General features: G+C 38.6%; 2 protein-coding genes across 3 annotated transcripts; one reads left to right on the top strand and one right to left on the bottom strand.

Moving 5' to 3' along the window:
* Window positions 1–1,632: 1,632 nt before the first annotated feature.
* Window positions 1,633–3,071, bottom strand: LOC112743189 (signal peptide peptidase-like 4). The gene is made up of 6 exons (XM_025792397.2): window positions 2,768–3,071; window positions 2,596–2,684; window positions 2,383–2,489; window positions 2,184–2,254; window positions 1,892–1,975; window positions 1,633–1,736 (listed from the first exon to the last, which is right to left on the bottom strand). The coding sequence occupies exons 1-6, from the start codon at window positions 3,069–3,071 to the stop codon at window positions 1,633–1,635; spliced, it is 759 nt and encodes a 252-aa protein (XP_025648182.1).
* A 1,764-nt stretch (window positions 3,072–4,835) lies between these two features.
* On the top strand, window positions 4,836–7,373 carry LOC112744143 (uncharacterized). 2 transcript variants are annotated; one of them, XM_025793652.3, is made up of 8 exons: window positions 4,837–5,017; window positions 5,100–5,180; window positions 5,708–5,797; window positions 5,885–6,051; window positions 6,148–6,217; window positions 6,689–6,792; window positions 6,895–6,971; window positions 7,099–7,373. In XM_025793652.3, the coding sequence occupies exons 2-8, from the start codon at window positions 5,172–5,174 to the stop codon at window positions 7,197–7,199; spliced, it is 618 nt and encodes a 205-aa protein (XP_025649437.1). In that variant the 5' UTR covers window positions 4,837–5,017; window positions 5,100–5,171; the 3' UTR covers window positions 7,200–7,373. The 2 variants fall into 2 exon arrangements, with proteins under 2 accessions (XP_025649438.1, XP_025649437.1); XM_025793653.3 differs by lacking the exon at window positions 5,708–5,797 and having other exon boundaries at window positions 4,836–5,017.
* Window positions 7,374–21,992: the final 14,619 nt, after the last annotated feature.

Here is a 21,992-nt window from a genome sequence, read left to right as displayed (position 1 = left end):
TAATAATAAATAAAATAAACCTCTAATAAAATTTTCATTAAAAATTTAAATTGTAAACAAATTAAAAAATTGGTATCAGGGTCAAATTAATAATTTTAAAAATACATTGGTACTTTAGTTTACTCTATTGAACGAATGGCATCCAACAAAGAAAAAGTGATGTTTCACCTAAGAAGGGTTAAGCTTTTGGTTGTACATCATGTGATTTCCATTTAACTGCATTTCTCATACATAATTGTGCTTAGTTGCTTAGTGCTTTATGTAATTTGCCAACTTATTAAATATGGAAGATAAATACAAGTGAGTTTTAGAATAAAAAATGTAGGGAGAGAAAAAATATATATAAGGAGAAAAGAAGAAAGCATGTGTATTGTGGGTAGGAAATGGAAGGATGTGGAGAATAAAGAAGAGCATAAGGGGATGTATATCATGCATCCTGCCATGCGGGGCACTGGACATGATACGAATAGTTCACTCCAATGGCAGAGTTGAAGAGATCACCACTCGCACCATCAAGGCTGCTGACGTCATGAGAGCTCATCCTAAGCATGTCCTCTGGAACTATTCTTCCCCCAACCTCCTCATCGTTCCTCCCCACACTGAACTTTGTGCATTGATTGCTTGAGTTTTGAAAGAAGTTTCTTACTCTGATCCATTTCTGTGTTGACAAATTGTTAAAAATTGGGTTGTGATCATATATTCATTTTTGTACTCTTAATGTGACTCTCAGACTCTGTAGTTGTTGGAGTAATTTTTTTTCTTCACATAAGTAATGATTTAAAACTCATTCCATATAAGATGAGATTGAAGAGAAGAGTGCAATTCATGGGTCTGGATTGATCATTTGGAAGATGGTTTTTCCTTTTGCTACCCATTTGGTTCATGATTGCATGTGATATTTGGTTATATTGATTATTTTCTCCTTTTTCCTCTAAATAATCAATATTTACAACTTGAGTAAGACTACTTCATTAAGGGTGACTTGGAAGAAATAGAGGAAGAAAATGACTTAAATGAGTAAAACAAGGGACATGAGCCAAGCCTACATTAATGATATTTCATCACAGAATACACTTGGAAAATGAAATTTATCCAACTTCAATTTCAATTTTAGTTATAAGTAACATAACTATAGTCTTTCATCTTCATACAACAATTTTCATTTTTGTTTTCTTTTTCTTTTTTTTCCCTTGTCACCATCCTCTGCGGGCCCCTTCATTGAGAGTTGACTGTAATGTCTCTTGCCTTATTGCCATTTGCTTGACAAAGACATCATTTTTTGCCACACCCTCATATAAGCAAACTTGCAGAAGATAATTACAAAAGAACACTATGTTCCCTAAGGCAAAAAATAATTGCCAAAGAGGAAGCTCTTCAATCTTCTTACTTCTTATCTCATTCCATCTTCTATCTAAGAAAAAAATAAAATAAAAAATCTAATCTAATAAAAGTAATAGTATCTTAAAGTCTTAGCCGTTGATATAACTATAAGTACATGCTAATAACATGATTTGGTTGAAATTTTTGTTATGACAGTTTTAAATGTTTACATAGTCTCCTAGAGTTTCTATCAGTCTCCTATTAAACCAACACCTATGGTACACTATACTACTATTCCTATTATCACTTCGTTCATTGTTGAGACTCTTGGTTATGAGGGCAAGGCATTTCTGGTTCCTCTCTTGTCCATAAAAGATTGAGTTTACCTCTCTTCTTTCCCAATGACAACAATGTGCCTGCATTTGAAGAAAACCAAGGTTTTAAAAACAATACAAGTTTTTGTAAATCACGATGACAACTCGTAGTAAGAAACATGCATAAAGTTTAACATTAGTTCTCAAAGGTGCCTTCAGCAGCCACCCGAACATGTTGAAATAACAATTGTACTAACCAAGAGTAAACGGGACAATATAAAGCAATGCTGGTTGACCATGCCCATCCATCAAGTTCAAAGCAACATATGTAATAAGGAGACCTGCAGATCAAAGTTCAAGGGAATGATGTAAAGACACCAAGCAAACAGTGATCTCAATTCTCATCTACATCCTAATTCTGGTCCGAAAGTGAGTCGGCTCAATTTTGTAACAAAGTAAATAAAGTCCAAAAGTTTTTATGGAAAATTACCCTTTGACACATCCTACCAACTAAAGTCATACCAAAAATCAAACATAGAAATAGCATACCTAAACCGTAAGCACTCATTGCCCACACAAAGTATCCAGACCGAAGGTTCCTCTTTGCCAACCAATCATACCTGTAAATTTATCGGTACAATAATTAAGTCCAGGAACCATTAAAATAAGACAAGGGATTCTTTTCATTTATGTAGTGATTAAAGTGTTTAAACTAGGGAAGACGAATATATATGACTTTCGTTTCGACCTTAGTGAAAATGCGACTAGAAGCCCCGGTAAGATTATGTCCCCAAAACCAATTATGCTAAGCAGCATGGGGATACCATCTTCTCCACTCCTATCGCCTCGAGCTACCTGTACAGAAGTGAAAATGTTTCATTAATTCAAGTGGAAGAAACGCATCATGTTTATGAGACCAAAATCGAGCTTAGTAGAGAATGAAACAGAAGGGAACACTCACCACTATCATTACGCTCTCATGGAACCACCACTTATAGACAAATACCCAGAAGATGTCATATAGAAAGGCGCAACTAAGAAGAACAGATTCTATCGTTCTTCTATCAGTTCATCTCTATTCTCTGAGATGGTGTCGAGGTGAGGCCTCCAGAGAGTAAGAAGGCTGCTGGTGCTTGTGTGAGTGGAGGTGGAGAGCTGCTGATCTACTGCTGCAGCGTGTTGGTTGGGAGAGGGAGGGAGGGGAACGAGGAAGTAGATGTTGCCACGATGGAGGTCAGCGTAGGGAGGAACGATGAGGAGGTTGAAGGGAGAATATTTCTTGAGGATATGGTTAGGATGAGCTCTCATGACGTCAGCAGCCTTGATGGTGCGAGTAGTGAGCTCTTCAATTCTGCCATTAGAGTGAACTATACGTATCACGTCCAATGCCCCGCATGGTAGGATGCATGATATGCATCCCCTTATGCTATTCTTCATTATTAAAGCTAAACTCTTGTGTAATTACTTAAAGAAACTCTTAAAAAAGGCTTGAATCCGCTTGTGGGATTAGGCGATGTAGATATCAGAGAAAAAATTTTAAGGTAAGACTGGTTTTTTCTTAGGTGATCGGGTAAAGTTTAATATTTCCAAGCTAAACGTACTAAATCAATTAGCTTTCCAAACCAAAGTAGCGGACTTAGCACACGGTGCTTAAAATTGACGTATGATAAAAAAACCTCCATTTCCTTGGAGAAGAAGATGGGGAAGCTATAAGAGAGAATCTGCGCGCATTTTGGAGAAGAAGATGCAACCGCATAATGTTAAACCAAAATATATACAGAAACAGAGTTAGCTAGAAAAAGATGCGGGTGACATAAAGAGAAAGAGAGAGAGAGTGAAAGGGAAAGGGAATGGCCGAATGGGAATAGGCTTTTCAAAGTTTTACTTTTACTCTTTTGTTAGTGTTACTCATCCTATAAACTATAAAGTTCTTGTTGCTTCCATCACCCCACATTTACACAATAATAATAATAATAATAATAATAATAGTACCCTTCCAATATCAATATTTTATACACATATTAACACCTTAATTCTACCATTGGAGTGAACTATACGTATCACGTCCAATGCCCCGCATGGTAGGATGCATGATATGCATCCCCTTATGCTATTCTTCATTATTAAAGCTAAACTCTTGTGTAATTACTTAAAGAAACTCTTAAAAAAGGCTTGAATCCGCTTGTGGGATTAGGCGATATAGATATCAGAGAATAAATTTTAAGGTAAGATTGGTTTTTTCTTAGGTGATCGGGTAAAGTTTAATAGTTCCAAGCTAAACGTACTAAATCAATTTGCTTTCCAAACCAAAGTAGCGGACTTAGCGCACGGTGCTTAAAGTTGACGTATGATAAAAAAAACTTCCATTTCCTTGGAGAAGAAGATGGGGAAGCTATAAGAGAGAATCTACGCGCATTTTGGAGAAGAAGATGCAACCGCATAATGTTAAATCAAAATATATATAGAAAAAGAGTTAGCTAAAAAAAGATACAGGTCACATAAAGAGAGAGAGAGAGTGAAAGGGAATAGGAATGGCCGAATGGGAATGGGCTTTTCAAAGTTTTACTTTTACTCTTTTGTTAGTGTTACTCATTCTATAAACTATAAAGTTCTTGTTGCTTCCATCACCCCACATTTACACCATAATAATAATAATAGTACTACCCTTCCAATATTAATATTTTATACATATATTAACGCCTTATTTTATATTCCTATACATTTTGTACCAGTGCAACATTCAATTGAATATTTCTTTTTCTAGAAAAAAAAAACAATAACAATAGTTACTCAATATCTAATTGAATCTATTTACAAACTTTATAAGTTAAAGTTGCTAATCGAGAATTTAATTAAACTATAGATACCTAAAATTAATTATTTATGTTTAATTCGATAAAAAATTTGAGTGATACAAATTAAATTATATAAACAATTGCTTAATGAAAATTAGAAAGTAAATTATCCTCTTTGATATATAATTATATAATAAATTTATCATATATTTTTATCGCATAAAATCATCGCATTTCTAATCAATTCCATTTGATAGTTAAGGTTGATACAAAGATAAGTTTTGAAATATGCATTAAATATAAAAAAGTTATTACAAGCATTAAATGAACACATAAATATATTTATTATATAATAATATACAACAAAAAAAATAAATAAAAATGATTAGCAAACACGTGGCTACATCAGGGACGTAAGGAACGGAGCGTTGAATTGTGAGTTGTGAAGAGTGAGGAAGGAGCATAATAACGATGCAGTGAAAATATCAATTATCAAGTGCAGAGTGAAATGGGGGAGCTTTATGCTTTGGACTTCGATGGAATCCTCTGTGATAGCTGCGGTGAGAGCTCTCTCTCTCTGCTCTCAAGGTACTGTACCCTCTCTCCTTTCTCTCTTACTTGTTTTTTCATTTCAAGTTTTCACTTTTTCATTAATTAGGATACCTTTCAGGCTGCGAAAGTGAGATGGCCTTCTTTGTTTCATGGCGTGGATTCGGCCACTCAGGATTGGATTGTTGACCAGATGCATTCAGTAATTAATCTCATATTCACTACTTACTTCTTATGCATTTTTTTAATCAATTAGTTAATTATTATGTTTATGCCTTTGTTTTTTGCTAAATTGCTTTATAATTTAGATGTTATGTGTTTTGGTTCTGAATAACTGTTAACTGCTTATCAACTTATTCGATTTGGAAATAACAACAGAGGCCTCAAATTATAGAAAGGGAATTAGAGACAAAATTATTTTGCTTTCAAATAAATTTCCTTGTTTTAGAAGAGTACCATTATGCCTTTGTTTTATTGTTAATTAAACAACACACTGTTTCTCGCTAACTTTGTTGCCTTTTTTTATTGTTAATCAAGTTTTATTCCCTCAAAATATGAACATTTTCCGGTTTTAATAATTTTTTTTGTAAAGATTTAGTTACTTGCATATGATGTTGTGAATATTTTACTCAAAAATATTGAGCTTTCAAAAACATTGCTTTGAATATGGTGAATAAATAGACCAGTTTTCATTCTGAAGATGAACTTCCATAGTTGTCTGTGTTATAGGTCCGACCGGTTGTAGAAACTGGATATGAAAATGTTTTACTTGTGAGATTGTTGTTAGAGACCAGAATACCTTCCATCAGGAAGTCTTCAGTGAGTACAATGTCTTATCTCTGATCTTTAGCATTTATCAGTGGAATTTGCATCTGCTTTTGACTGATGCCTACGTTTTTTTGCAAGGTTGCAGAGGGGCTCACGGTTGAGGGTATATTGGAAAATTGGTCCAAGTTGAAGCCTGTTATCATGGAAGAGTGGAGTGAGAATAGAGAAACTTTGATAGATCTTTTTGGAAAGGTTAGAGATGAATGGTTGGAGCAGGATTTCGCTACTTGGATCGGTGCAAATAGGTAACCAAATTAAACCTTCTGAGCTGTGATTAGTTTAGCATATTTATATCACATGAAGGAGATCTACTACTACTAATTCGTGATGTTTGTCTATAGATTCTATCCTGGTGTTTCTGATGCATTAAAATTTGCAAGCTCGAGAGTGTACATTGTCACCACGAAACAGGTCAGCGTCCAACCTTCTTTTTGACCCTAGCTAGGGGATGATAATCCTGTCAACAGAAACTTTTGTCTAAGTATTAATGAAAAATACTCCATTCCATAATATTTTTACTTTCGAAAGTCAATGTATCTTGATATAAATTGCAAGTAAATATATAAAATTTTTTTAATGCACCGAATTTCAAGGTGACAATTATTTTGGAATGAAAGAGTAAGAGAGAAAGGAAGATAATGTTGTCCTAATACGACTTATGCACCTTTTGCAATTTTACATCATGTCCCCTGTTCATTTTGTATCTTTATCATTTCTTTTGTAATTTTAGAGCCGTTTTGCTGATGCTTTACTCCGAGAGATTGCTGGGGTGACAATTCCACCTGAAAGAATATATGGTCTAGGATATATTCGTCTAAAATAATGTCCAGTGATGCTTTAACATTTTTTTCTTTTCTTTTCTCTTGCTTTATTTTTTGAAAGGAAATTCACTTTCCTTGCACCATCTTTGGTTTTACCGGTAGGCCTAAGGTTGAAGTGCTGAAGCAGCTTCAAAAGAGACCAAAGCACCAAGGACTCACACTTCAGTAAGATATTGTGCTACTAGAACTAATTATACATCATTCTGGTTATTGTAATTTCTACTGGAACTCTATTATTGCTTACCTGAAATTAACTCTTTTAACCAGCTTTGTTGAGGATCGGATTGCTACCTTAAAAAATGTCATCAAAGAACCTGAGTTAGATCAATGGAATCTGTATTTAGGTAGCTTCCTTTTGTATTTCTTAACCAGTTTATAATTGGAATGGATTCTCTCATGGGAAAATATTACATGACATCGTGATACGTATGGTCGAGTGTGCCTGATAAGTGTAATTGTTTTTGGGATCAGGGAACTGGGGTTACAACACTCAGAAAGAGAGAGAAGAAGCTGCGGCTATCCCCAGAATTCAAGTTCTCGAGCTGTCGGACTTCAGTAAGAAGTTGAAATGATTGTTTGTTGCCTTCATTGAATTTTCACTTTTTCAGGCGTCAGCATTGAACTGATCATTTTGTTACCATCTCATTTATAAAGAAAGTCAGTTTGTTGTGACCACAATCTTTCTATTTAAAATGGCTGCTGTAACTGTATCCTCTAATGTTATATAGAGAAATGTTTTTTCAGTACATAGTAATATAGTATATACACACACACAATAAATTGACAGTTGATTATTGAAACTCAAAACTGGTTTTCATTATGTAAGTGTTATGTTCAATAAGAAAAGATAGATAATAGATAGATCTACACTCTTGGATGAAGGCAATGTGTTGAATTTACACATATATAACTGAGTTTGTTTTTATTTGGGTGGCTAAATATATTAAGTTATCACAATGTGGAAATAAATAGAGGAAATATGTGCCTCAAATGAAGCTGCAAGATCAATGTGGAAGATTCCAAAAAATACGACGCCACTCATAGTCATATGTGAATGTCTATTTCGAAAGCAAATATTATTTGTGGTAATACTACGCTGAAAAAAGGTACCGAAATATTTCGAGGATTTACTACACATCTTCCTCTTAGAAGGCAGTTTTGGTCTCCGTCAAAGTTATGCAAAATGGTAAAAATATTGATGCATAGATAAAATTATATTGTAATGCACGAAAACTTAAACAACAAATTCCATCAAGATAAAGTCGCCTATATTGATCCAACAGTATTATTATATTCAGTTATATATCATGTCTATAATAAATTCATTTATGCTGTAGATGAGCTTAATTAATAAGGTAACGGTAGCATTTTTTACTCAAACTTAGATATTACCATAGGCATTTTCTTTAAAGATCTAACATGCAAACCAAAAAATGTAATCTTACACTGTTAGGCTGTGTTTGTTTACAGAGACAGGACACTGAGATACAAAATCGTATTTGACAGAAGAGACATGGATACGAAAATACTAACAAGGGACACAACTTATTTTTTATTTTTTCTTTCATTATTTTTGTTAGTTTTTTATAATTATATTTTTTATTGTTATATTTTTCATCTCAAATTTTTTGAATGAAAAAAAAAAGAATAAATTAAATTTTCATAATTTGTTCTAGTTTATCACCAAATAGAATACAAGAACACAAAATTTTATATTTCTGTCCATCAGTGTCTTGTCCTGTCCTATTCTTAAAAACAAACGCAGCCTTAAAGTGTGTTTAGTTTAGAATTTGTTAAGCCACCTAAGCATGGCACCTTTTCAAGGGCATCAAGGCGAATTTTTTTACTTAGATAAGTTTTTAAAGAATAGACATAATTCATAAAAATTACAATCATGTTAAATGTATTAAAAATGTCATTTACAAAAACTTAGATTAAATGAGAAAAGAAAGAAACTATTGGCATTATTAAAATATTTTTACTTAAAACTAAAGTTTCAAAAATTAAATCAGTGATCAAATTAGTAGAATTAAAAGTTTAAAAGTTTAAAGATTTAATCGAAGCCGAACCGGATATAATAATATAATATATTTATATATATGAAATATATAATTTTTTTGAAAAAATATTTTATTTTAAATCAGTTAACCGCTATAAAATGAGATCAATTTGATCGGTTAATCAATTATTTATAATCAAATTTTATCTTAATAAATAGTACTGATTTAATAATTTGTTTTTGGTTAATCAAACAATTTTTTTTTATTTTCGATCCAATTCTCACGACAATACTTAAAACTATAACCTATATAATCAACTTGGGTTGGTTGAGTGGTCAGCTCACTCACCCGCTTAAGCAAGTGTCGGGGGTTCGAATCCCGCTTTGTGCATGCAACAACCCATTGGTCCCTTAAATGGAGATCAGATCCACGATGGATTAGTCCTTGACTTATCGGGTTGGGGATACGTGGGCAACCAAAAAAAAACTATATCCTATATAAAACAATTTATAGTAATAATAAGTTAGTTAGAAGGTGGAAACTCAGGTGTAGTAGTCAATGTAAGACCCGGTTAATTAACGGCTAGTTAACCCATATATGAGAATTTATTCTAGAAAGCCAAAAATGATATTTTTATGGCTTAATATGATAGAGGAAATTGAGACGAGAATTTTGGTACCAATTTTATAGAATTCGGACCAAGATTGGACCGAACGGGCCAAACCGGGCCAACCGGACCCAAAGTGGGCCCTTGGCCCAACATAACTAAACCAAAACCCTAGTTTTCAGCACTCTCTCTCCTCACAACACACTCAAACACGCTGAAATTGAAGAGAGGGGAGGAAGAACACTCTCTCAAGTTCTTTCTCTCACTTGATCTTCAAACCACCATAACTTTTGATCTAGAGCTCCGATTGCCGCTCCGTTTGCGGCCACGCGTTCACCGCGGAGAGCTCTACAAAACCCATACAACTAATCTTGAGGTAAGCCACGTGTTTCTGTTCGAAATTCCAGCCCTTATTTTCGAGTTTCATGGGTAAAATGTTGAGATTTTGGGTTCTTTGATGTTATAGGACCCAACTCTCTTGAAGGAGAAGGTTAATGTTGTCTCCTTGGACCTTGGGTGTGGTAAGATTCTCAACCCTAGTGTGATTTTGTTGTTCTATGATGTTTGGGTTTTGAGATGTTGTGTATGGGTATGATGATTGTGGCTTAGGTTGTGTATATGTGAATATTGGAGCTTGATTGGTGATTTTGGAAAGCTTGGAAGAGGGTTTTGTGTGATAAAATCTGTTCTTGGAGGTGTTGATACCTTGAGAGCTTGTGGACAAGTGGTTTGGAAGTGCTCCGGTTGAGCTTGGGGAATCGGCTAAGGTATGGTTTTAGTTTCCCGTATCTAATATGTAATGTGGTAGGAAATACTTAGGCTAGAGGCCCTAAGATAGGCATTGAATTGTTGGTGTTGTTGAATGGTTGAAATATATGATGTGTTCATATATGTGATTATGAATATTGATGCCTTGATTGTGTGAAATATGAGAAATGCATGTTGTGATATATGCTTGATGGATGATTGAGGTTGAATTGATGGGTGGTACCATGTTGATGGTGAGTATGATGTTGATTATGTATAATGATGGTTAATTGGAAATGGTATTATTGGAAATTGGGATGAGGAAGGATGTATGACATGATATTGTGTTTGTCCTTTAGCCATTTGATTGAGAAGTGTTAAAATGGTTGGATGTGGTTTTGGAAACCTTGGTAAAGTGTCAATGTGTGAGTTGAGGATGGCTTGTTGTTGATTTTGGTACATTTTGAATGATTTCAAAGAGAAGGATTGAAATTGGCATGTTTGATTGATTTTGAAAAGAGTTGAAAGTGGCTTGTTTTGAAAATGGCACCTTGTGGTTTTGTATGAAAACATGGTTTTTGGGCATACTTTGACGGGACATAACTTGGACTACGGATCTCTGATTTGTGCCAAATCTGTTTAGAAATGAAATTGGATCCAGGATGTCCATGCCGTTCGAAGAACGAGTGAAAAACGATTTAAAATGAGGAAGTTATGTCCGTCGGAAGATTGGGGTTTGAATCTGTAAATTCTGCAGCTTTTAACTTAGAAAATTTTTAGCAGAATGACCCCTCGCGCATAGGCGCACTTGGTGCGTACGCGCCGTTCTTCGAGAAAGCGCCATCCACGCGTGCGCGTGGAGTGCGCGTACGCGTGGACCTGTTTTCATCCCAAAGTTGATTTTTGAGTTTTAAAAGCCAAATTTCATACTTCTAAGCCTCCGATCTCACCACTTATGTCTTAAATCATTATGATATGCCTAGCATGAGAAAAAGGGCTAGTGAATGTGGTAACTTGCGAGTGAAGCAAGGGAAAAAAATGAATGATCATTGAGGATCAAAGATGATTATGTGAGATGCGGAGAATGGCGGTGGAAGTGCTTGTTGTGCCATGGGCCGAAGGGCCGTAATTGTTAATGAATTGGCTGGTTATGGATTTAACCGCGAGCCGGATGGCTAGATTATTGCCGTGTTACGGCGGAGCCATGTTTATGGCCAAGTATAAATGCATATATGATGTTGATTGAATTGTGAAGGTTTGCACTTCCACCATTGGAGATGAGGGTTTCCCTGGGTAGTAGCAATGGCTAGCCACCATGTGCTCCAGGTTGAGACTCGAAGCTCTTTTGACCCTATGTCGTAAGTGTGGCCGGGCACTGTGAAAGGCCCGGATGAGCTCGCCCCCATAAATATTCACCAGTGAGGGTGATGGATATGGATCATGATTATGATCAAGTTTATGATGAGTATAACTCGAGTTGGGGATGCACGACAGAGGGACAGTCCAATGGTTAGCTACCAGGACTTGTCGGGTTGGCTCTATAACCGACAGATGATATCATCAGCCACTAGGGACAGGCATTCATCATATGCATACTATGTGAATTGTTTGAGATTGCCTATTTGACTGCATATTACTTGCTAATTGTCTAAATGTCTTAACTGCTCCTATTTGTATATTCTTTGTCTGATATAACTGTGTTTGCTATAATATACTCCTGCTGGTGGTTGGGAGGTTTGAAGGAATTGGAAAGGGAAGTATTAGTTAGACTGAAGAATCTTTAGTCAGATACCCTTATATGGTTTAGCTTGTTTATAAGCTTTGATATTATCTGGAGGAAGTTCTAGGATTGCCTTTGGCTTTCCTCTATTATTATGTATTATATATGTGGAAGCTGTTACCGTGCTGGGGACCTCTGGTTCTCACCCATGCGGATTTTGTGGTTTTCAGATGCAGGACGCGAGGCTTCTCGTTGAGGCATGCTAGAGACTTCTGGATTAGCGAAGATCCTTTGTTCTTGGGACTCTGTTTTGGTTTATATATCTTGTTTAGATACTTTTATCTCCATTAAATAATACAAACTGTGATGACTCCTTCTAGAGGGGATTTTGGAGAATAGGTTGTATGTATTTGTGTCCCTTTGGGTTTCCTTTGGGGTTTCCTTATTTTATTATATGTATATATTATTATGCTCGGACCGGTTATCTTCGCAGCCGGATTTTGAGTCTTGATATTCCCGTTTTTGACACTCTTTATATATATGATCTTGCGTTAGCTTATCCTTTGCTCGTTACGTTATCGATCGGAGTGTTGCGCGTTCGAGTTACGGTTTTTGTTTACCCCTTTTTCTACAAAGGCTCCTAGTTATAATCAATTATTCATACTACTATACGTACTAAATTTTTGTTTTAGAGGTCGTAATACCTTGCCATCTCTGAATTATGACTTAAGCATAAGACTCTGTATGGTAGGGTGTTACATTATGGTATCAGAGCAGTTCGTTCCTATAGAGCCTGAGGGATGGACTGACTATGCTTCTGTGCATTCTCTGTGTGTGTGTTATGTGCTATTAGTATACCTGCTTGATATAATTGGCATAAACGTTCATGAGCATGCATTTGGGACTTTGAAGCACTAGACTTCCGATATTGAGACTGATCAACTTAATATCGATTGTTGGGTGTGTATAGGAACCAGATGGCGCCTCGTGGACGCGGTAGAGGTAGTGCGAGAGGTCGTACGAATGCTCGTGCACCGGAGAATAATCCTAATGACCCGGTGAACTTTATGGCTGCGTTGGAGAACATGGCTGCTGCTATGCAAGCCACTGCTGAGGCTCTTGGTCAACAGATGAACAACCATGGTAATGATGGAGGTGGAGTTCAGGGTCCGATGACCTTGGCAAACTTTTTGAAGGTTAATCCGCCTAAGTTCAAGGGAACTACTAGCCCGACTGAGGCTGATACATGGTTTCAGGCTATAGAGCGAGCATTACAAGCACAAGTGGTACCTGAAGGACAGCGTGTCGAGTTTGCCACTTATATGCTCACCGGTGAGGCGTCGCATTGGTGGCAAGGCATCCGACGTCTTCTGCAGCAGGGTGATGACTATATCACCTGGAATGTCTTTCAAGAAGAGTTCTATAAGAAGTACTTTCCGACTTCTGCTAGGACGGCTAAGGAACTTGAATTGTTACAGCTGAAGCAGGGTACTATGTCCATATCAGAGTATACTGACAAGTTTGAGGAGCTGTTCAGGTTCTCTCGTATGTGCCAAGGGACTCCGGTGGAATATGAGGAATGGAAGTGTGTTAAGTATGAAGGAGGACTCCGGAGTGATATCTTCAGTTCAGTAGGACCAATGGAGATTAGGACTTTCTCCGAATTAGTGAACAAGTGTAGGGTTGCTGAGGAGTGTGTGAAAAGGGCAACCGCTGAGAAAGGGAGTCACAAAGGTTCATTTCCACAGAACCGAGGGAAGGGCTTTGCACCTAGAGGTCCGTCTTTCAAGAGGGGGAGCTCTTTCAGGAGGCCCAACAACAACAACAATTTCCAAGGGAAGAAGTTTGGGAAGCAACCTCAGAATGAACAAGCTTGTACTAGGTGTGGGAGTCACCATCCGGGAGTACCATGCAAGGCCGGATGGGGTTTGTGCTACAATTGCGGAAAGGCGGGGCATAAAGCCGCAAGTTGTCCAGAGAAGCAAAAGCAAGGTGCTGGGAAAGCACAACAGACGGGTCGGGTGTTCACCACCTCAGCTGTGGGTGCAGAGGGATCCGAGACACTCATTCGAGGTAACTGTGAAATGGCTGGTCAAACTTTAAATGCTTTATTTGATTCGGGAGCATCGCATTCATTCGTTGCATTTGAGAAAGCCCATGAGTTAGGGTTGAAGATCGTAACCTTAGGTTATGACTTAAAAGTGTATAATGCTACCCATGAAGCTATGGTAACTAGACTAGGATGCCCGAAAGTTTCGTTTAGGTTCAAGCAGCGTGATTTTGTCCATAATCTAATCTGCTTACCGATGATCGGTCTTGATCTTATCTTGGGATTGGACTGGTTATCCGAAAACCATGTCCTGCTTGATTGTTCTACCAAGTCGGTGTACTTTATGCCGGAGGATACAGAAGGGCCGGTTGTGATGAATAATTATTACTTGAATTCAATGATGGTGAACTGTTCTGGAACCGAATGTCAGGGTATCCTGTTGTTAACCGTGGGTGTTTCGGGTGATGATCAAAGGTTGGATCAGATTCCGGTAGTGTGTGAGTTTCTGGAAGTGTTTCCCGATGATATTGAGGAATTTCCACCTAACCGAGAGGTCGAGTTTGCTATTGAATTGGTGCCTGGGGCGGGACCAATCTCAAGTGCTCCTTATAGGATGTCACCGTTAGAGATGGCCGAGCTAAAGTCTCAGTTAGAGGAATTGTTGGGTAAGAACTTTATCCGACCAAGTGTTTCCCCGTGGGGAGCTTCAGTGTTACTGGTAAAGAAGAAAGATGGAAGTATGCGACTCTGTGTGGATTACAGGCAGCTGAACAAGGTCACCATAAAGAATAAGTACCCATTGCCGAGGATTGATGATCTCATGGATCAGTTACAAGGAGCTGGGGTTTTCTCTAAGATTGATTTGCGATCCGGTTATCACCAGATAAGGGTGAGGGGTGAGGATATCCCTAAGACCGCTTTCAGGACTCGTTATGGTCATTACGAGTACACTGTAATGTTCTTTGGGTTGACGAACACTCCTGCAGTATTCATGAATTACATGAATAGAGTATTCCGTCCGTTTTTGGATAAATTCGTTGTTGTCTTCATTGACGACATACTGATTTACTCCAAGACTGAAGAAGAGCATGCGGAACACCTGAGGACCGTGTTGCAGATTCTAAAGGAGAAGAAACTCTATGCGAAACTGTCTAAGTGTGAGTTTTGGAAGGATAAGGTGAAGTTTTTGGGTCACGTGGTGAGTAAGAAGGGAATAGCCGTAGATCCAACCAAGGTAGAAGCTGTGATGGATTGGAAGCAACCAACCACAGTAACTGAGATAAGGAGTTTTCTGGGTTTAGCTGGCTATTACCGAAGGTTCATCAAAGGCTTTTCGCAATTAGCTTTGCCGTTGACAAAGTTAACTCGCAAAGACACTCCGTTTGTTTGGACTCCTGAGTGCGAGGAGAGCTTTCAGACATTGAAGAAAAAGTTGACCACTGCACCTGTGTTAGTGTTACCTGAGCCGAACGAGCCTTTTGAGGTGTACTGTGATGCATCGTTAAAGGGCCTAGGGTGCGTGCTGATGCAGCACCATAATGTGGTGGCGTATGCCTCACGACAGTTGAGACCTCATGAAGTTAGTTACCCTACGCACGATTTGGAACTCGCTGCGGTTGTGTTTGCCTTGAAGGTGTGGAGGCATTATCTCTATGGGGTTAAGTTCCAAGTTTTCTCTGATCATAAGAGCTTGAAGTATCTCTTTGATCAGAAAGAGCTTAATATGAGGCAGAGAAGGTGGATGGAATTGTTGAAGGACTACGACTTTGAGTTAAATTACCATCCTGGAAAGGCGAATATAGTGGCGGATGCGTTAAGTCGAAAGTCGTTATATGCGTCTTGGATGATGCTTCAAGAGGAGAAGTTGCTCAAGGGATTCGAGAGTCTAAAAATTGGTGCTCGAGAAGTATCTGGAACCTTGTGTTTGAGCCGATTAGAAATCTCGAGCGACTTTAAGTCCGAACTCCTAAAGGCTCATGAAAATGATGAAGCGTTATGGAAGGTGTTACCGGCTATCGAGCAAGGAAAACAGTGGAGAGTGTCGGAAGAGAAAGATGGGTTATGGAGATTCAAGGGTAGGATCATGGTGCCGGATGTTGGCACTTTGAGGCAAGATATCTTAAAGGAGGCACATAAAAGCGGATTCTCCATTCACCCGGGAAGTACTAAGATGTACCATGATTTAAAGGCAATGTTTTGGTGGCCGGGTATGAAGAATGATGTGGCGGAATATGTTTCAAAGTGCTTAACTTGTCAAAAGGTAAAGATTGAACATCAAAGACCTTCCGGGATGTTGCAACCCTTAGAGGTTCCGCAATGGAAGTGGGAAAGTATTGCAATGGACTTTGTGTCGGGATTGCCAAGGACTAGGACTGGTTTTGATGCTATCTGGGTGATCTGGACCGACTGACGAAGTCAGCTCACTTTTTACCCGTTCGGATGACTTACACCCTTGAGGAGCTAGCTCGGTTATACATAAAGGAGATTGTGAGACTCCATGGTGTACCTGCTACTATAATCTCTGATAGAGATCCTCGTTTCACTTCGAGGTTCTGGGGTGCATTTCAGAAAGCTTTTGGAACTCGATTAAGCTTGAGTACAGCGTACCATCCTCAAACAGATGGTCAATCCGAGAGGACGATCCAAACACTAGAGGATATGTTGAGAGCTTGTGTTTTGGACCAACCAGCGAGTTGGGATCGGTATATGTCGTTAGTAGAGTTTGCATACAATAATAGTTACCATGCGAGCATCGGAATGGCTCCGTATGAGGCTTTGTATGGGAGAAAATGTCAATCTCCACTATGTTGGTATGAAGCTGGAGAGAAAGGCTTGTTGGGGCCAGAAATGATAGCTGAAACCACTGAACAAGTCAAGAAAATCCGAGACAGGATGCTTACGGCGCAAAGTCGCCAAAAGAGTTACGCCGATCAGAGGCGGAAGCCCTTGGAATTTGAGGAAGGAGATCATGTTTTCCTGAAAGTTACTCCGACCACAGGAGTAGGTAGAGCGATTAAAGAAAAGAAGTTGAATCCTCGATACATTGGTCCATTTCAGACCTTGGAGAGGATTGGGCCAGTGGCGTATCGGGTGGCTTTACCACCCCATCTTTGAAACCTGCACGACGTATTTCACGTGTCGCAGCTTCGAAAGTACACTCCTGATGCTAGCCATGTGTTAGAACCCGAATCGGTTCAGTTAAGAGAAGATTTGACGCTTCCAGTGGCTCTAGTCAGAATTGATGATACTAGTATCAAACGGTTGCGTGGAAAAGAGGTTTCATTAGTCAAAGTGGCTTGGAGTCGAGGCGGTGTTGAGGAACACACTTGGGAACTTGAGTCGGAGATGCGAACGGATTATCCGCACTTATTCTCAGGTAATTGAATTTGAATTTGAATTTTGTGGGCAAAATTCCCAATTAGGTGGGTAGAATGTAAGACCCGGTTAATTAACGGCTAGTTAACCCATATATGAGAATTTATTCTAGAAAGCCAAAAATGATATTTTTATGGCTTAATATGATAGAGGAAATTGAGACGAGAATTTTGGTACCAATTTTATAGAATTCGGACCAAGATTGGACCGAACGGGCCAAACCGGGCCAACCGGACCCAAAGTGGGCCCTTGGCCCAACATAACTAAACCAAAACCCTAGTTTTCAGCACTCTCTCTCCTCACAACACACTCAAACACGCTGAAATTGAAGAGAGGGGAGGAAGAACACTCTCTCAAGTTCTTTCTCTCACTTGATCTTCAAACCACCATAACTTTTGATCTAGAGCTCCGATTGCCGCTCCGTTTGCGGCCACGCGTTCACCGCGGAGAGCTCTACAAAACCCATACAACTAATCTTGAGGTAAGCCACGTGTTTCTGTTCGAAATTCCAGCCCTTATTTTCGAGTTTCATGGGTAAAATGTTGAGATTTTGGGTTCTTTGATGTTATAGGACCCAACTCTCTTGAAGGAGAAGGTTAATGTTGTCTCCTTGGACCTTGGGTGTGGTAAGATTCTCAACCCTAGTGTGATTTTGTTGTTCTATGATGTTTGGGTTTTGAGATGTTGTGTATGGGTATGATGATTGTGGCTTAGGTTGTGTATATGTGAATATTGGAGCTTGATTGGTGATTTTGGAAAGCTTGGAAGAGGGTTTTGTGTGATAAAATCTGTTCTTGGAGGTGTTGATACCTTGAGAGCTTGTGGACAAGTGGTTTGGAAGTGCTCCGGTTGAGCTTGGGGAATCGGCTAAGGTATGGTTTTAGTTTCCCGTATCTAATATGTAATGTGGTAGGAAATACTTAGGCTAGAGGCCCTAAGATAGGCATTGAATTGTTGGTGTTGTTGAATGGTTGAAATATATGATGTGTTCATATATGTGATTATGAATATTGATGCCTTGATTGTGTGAAATATGAGAAATGCATGTTGTGATATATGCTTGATGGATGATTGAGGTTGAATTGATGGGTGGTACCATGTTGATGGTGAGTATGATGTTGATTATGTATAATGATGGTTAATTGGAAATGGTATTATTGGAAATTGGGATGAGGAAGGATGTATGACATGATATTGTGTTTGTCCTTTAGCCATTTGATTGAGAAGTGTTAAAATGGTTGGATGTGGTTTTGGAAACCTTGGTAAAGTGTCAATGTGTGAGTTGAGGATGGCTTGTTGTTGATTTTGGTACATTTTGAATGATTTCAAAGAGAAGGATTGAAATTGGCATGTTTGATTGATTTTGAAAAGAGTTGAAAGTGGCTTGTTTTGAAAATGGCACCTTGTGGTTTTGTATGAAAACATGGTTTTTGGGCATACTTTGACGGGACATAACTTGGACTACGGATCTCTGATTTGTGCCAAATCTGTTTAGAAATGAAATTGGATCCAGGATGTCCATGCCGTTCGAAGAACGAGTGAAAAACGATTTAAAATGAGGAAGTTATGTCCGTCGGAAGATTGGGGTTTGAATCTGTAAATTCTGCAGCTTTTAACTTAGAAAATTTTTAGCAGAATGACCCCTCGCGCATAGGCGCACTTGGTGCGTACGCGCCGTTCTTCGAGAAAGCGCCATCCACGCGTGCGCGTGGAGTGCGCGTACGCGTGGACCTGTTTTCATCCCAAAGTTGATTTTTGAGTTTTAAAAGCCAAATTTCATACTTCTAAGCCTCCGATCTCACCACTTATGTCTTAAATCATTATGATATGCCTAGCATGAGAAAAAGGGCTAGTGAATGTGGTAACTTGCGAGTGAAGCAAGGGAAAAAAATGAATGATCATTGAGGATCAAAGATGATTATGTGAGATGCGGAGAATGGCGGTGGAAGTGCTTGTTGTGCCATGGGCCGAAGGGCCGTAATTGTTAATGAATTGGCTGGTTATGGATTTAACCGCGAGCCGGATGGCTAGATTATTGCCGTGTTACGGCGGAGCCATGTTTATGGCCAAGTATAAATGCATATATGATGTTGATTGAATTGTGAAGGTTTGCACTTCCACCATTGGAGATGAGGGTTTCCCTGGGTAGTAGCAATGGCTAGCCACCATGTGCTCCAGGTTGAGACTCGAAGCTCTTTTGACCCTATGTCGTAAGTGTGGCCGGGCACTGTGAAAGGCCCGGATGAGCTCGCCCCCATAAATATTCACCAGTGAGGGTGATGGATATGGATCATGATTATGATCAAGTTTATGATGAGTATAACTCGAGTTGGGGATGCACGACAGAGGGACAGTCCAATGGTTAGCTACCAGGACTTGTCGGGTTGGCTCTATAACCGACAGATGATATCATCAGCCACTAGGGACAGGCATTCATCATATGCATACTATGTGAATTGTTTGAGATTGCCTATTTGACTGCATATTACTTGCTAATTGTCTAAATGTCTTAACTGCTCCTATTTGTATATTCTTTGTCTGATATAACTGTGTTTGCTATAATATACTCCTGCTGGTGGTTGGGAGGTTTGAAGGAATTGGAAAGGGAAGTATTAGTTAGACTGAAGAATCTTTAGTCAGATACCCTTATATGGTTTAGCTTGTTTATAAGCTTTGATATTATCTGGAGGAAGTTCTAGGATTGCCTTTGGCTTTCCTCTATTATTATGTATTATATATGTGGAAGCTGTTACCGTGCTGGGGACCTCTGGTTCTCACCCATGCGGATTTTGTGGTTTTCAGATGCAGGACGCGAGGCTTCTCGTTGAGGCATGCTGGAGACTTCTGGATTAGCGAAGATCCTTTGTTCTTGGGACTCTGTTTTGGTTTATATATCTTGTTTAGATACTTTTATCTCCATTAAATAATACAAACTGTGATGACTCCTTCTAGAGGGGATTTTGGAGAATAGGTTGTATGTATTTGTGTCCCTTTGGGTTTCCTTTGGGGTTTCCTTATTTTATTATATGTATATATTATTATGCTCGGACCGGTTATCTTCGCAGCCGGATTTTGAGTCTTGATATTCCCGTTTTTGACACTCTTTATATATATGATCTTGCGTTAGCTTATCCTTTGCTCGTTACGTTATCGATCGGAGTGTTGCGCGTTCGAGTTACGGTTTTTGTTTACCCCTTTTTCTACAAAGGCTCTTAGTTATAATCAATTATTCATACTACTATACGTACTAAATTTTTGTTTTAGAGGTCGTAATACCTTGCCATCTCTGAATTATGACTTAAGCATAAGACTCTGTATGGTAGGGTGTTACAGTCAACTTCACGTGAAGTTAATAACTAAGAACGGTTTCACGTCCACATTTAAATCATGTGGAATTTATTTTCCACGTCAGCATTTAATTTTTTTTAAATATATATTATATCACCATTTTTACTAAAATACCCCTTTAATTAAATAAAAATAAAAAAATATTTTTTATTGAATTTTACAAAAAGAGTTAAACATCCTTTTTTTATTTAATTAGACAAAAATATCCTTTTAAATTAATTAAATTTTAAAATTCAATTAATTTTAATTTTATAATTTCAAATAATTTAAACAACAAAACAAAAACATATTAAAAAAACAAAAAATTAAAATTATTCTTCATGTGGATTAAACATATTATAAAAACAAAAAACTAAAATCGTTCACGCCTCTGAAGATTTCTGAAATCTTCTTCTCTGCTCTTGCTATCCTCTCTCTCTGTCTCTCTCTGCTCGATCTCTATCAATCTTTCTCACTGCGCGTCGGACGCAAGATCTCTCCCTCTCTCCTCTCTTGTCTCGCAATCGAGCTCATCGCCGGTGTTTCAACGTCTCGCGGCCTTCCCTGGGCTCCTCCTCTCCGGCGACAGAAGCACTCGTCGGATCGTCGTCGCCCGTCGTCTTCTGGTTTCAAGTATTCGCCGTCGCGAGTCACCGTGGATCATGGACCGTCGTAGGGTCGTCACTTGCTTCGTTGCTCGTCCTTGTTAGAAACAAGAGACTGGGAGAGGAATCTGAAAAGTGTATTATTCAGTTGTGATCAAGTTGTCTATTCAAGTTGTCTAGAATGATACAATATAAAAGGGTATTTATAGGTACTAAGAGAATCGTAATAATAAAGACGTAATCTCCTACAATAAATATTCAGATATACTAAATAATACTAATTGATCCTAATTATATTCTAACATCCCCCCTCAAACTCAAGTGACAACTTGAGTTTGAAACTTATTTAAAACAACGAAATAAAGAAGAAAAAAACTGCATAAACTGATAAAACGGGTGCAGACGGAACTGCCAAAAGGAAGCGCAGATGGAACTGCCGCTTGTCTGAAGGAAGTGCAGACGGAACTGCCGGAAGGAAGCGCAGATGAAACTGCCACTAGTCTGAAGGAAGCGCAGACGGAACTGCCGCTTGTCTGAAGGAAGCGCAGACGGAACTGCCGCTATCCGAAGGAAGTGCAGACAGAATTGCCAGAAAGAAACGCAGACGGAACTGCCACAAGGAAACACGCAGACAAAACTGCGACGGGAAAATATAGACGGAACTGCCACGGAAAAACACAGACGGAACTGCCACGGGAGAACACAGACGGAACTGTCACGAGAGAACGCAGACGGAACTGGCACGAGAGAACGCAGACGGAACTGCCGAAAGAGAGCGAAAACTATATGATTTCTTCATGAGAATAGGTAAACAACGGATGATAATGGTGTTTGATCATTCGACTCAGAAAAAATACAAGACAGAGAAAATAAGCTAGTCGGTGAGGTAAAAAGTATCAAAGGAGTGACAAAAAGAAAAGGAGAATAGCATAAA

This window comes from Arachis hypogaea, chromosome 14, assembly GCF_003086295.3.
Source record: "Arachis hypogaea cultivar Tifrunner chromosome 14, arahy.Tifrunner.gnm2.J5K5, whole genome shotgun sequence".
In the NCBI taxonomy this organism is placed as follows: domain Eukaryota; kingdom Viridiplantae; phylum Streptophyta; class Magnoliopsida; order Fabales; family Fabaceae; genus Arachis; species Arachis hypogaea.
The sequence above is the reverse complement of the archived record's forward strand: the minus strand, read 5'-3'. Positions and strand labels throughout refer to the sequence as shown.

Bases quoted from the DNA above. Each gene is read 5' to 3' on its own strand.
- LOC112743189 (XM_025792397.2), bottom strand. From the start codon at position 3,071: ATGAAGAATAGCATAAGGGGATGCATATCATGCATCCTACCATGCGGG. The intron at 2,685-2,767 runs GCACCAGCAGCC...GAAGAACGATAG, and splicing joins CTCCACCTCCACTCACACAA to AATCTGTTCTTCTTAGTTGC. The intron at 1,737-1,891 runs GTTAGTACAATT...CTTCAAATGCAG, and splicing joins TATTGTCCCGTTTACTCTTG to GCACATTGTTGTCATTGGGA.
- LOC112744143 (XM_025793652.3), top strand. The intron at 6,218-6,688 runs GTCAGCGTCCAA...ATTTTTTGAAAG, and splicing joins ACATTGTCACCACGAAACAG to GAAATTCACTTTCCTTGCAC. The intron at 6,972-7,098 runs GTAGCTTCCTTT...TTTTGGGATCAG, and splicing joins TCAATGGAATCTGTATTTAG to GGAACTGGGGTTACAACACT.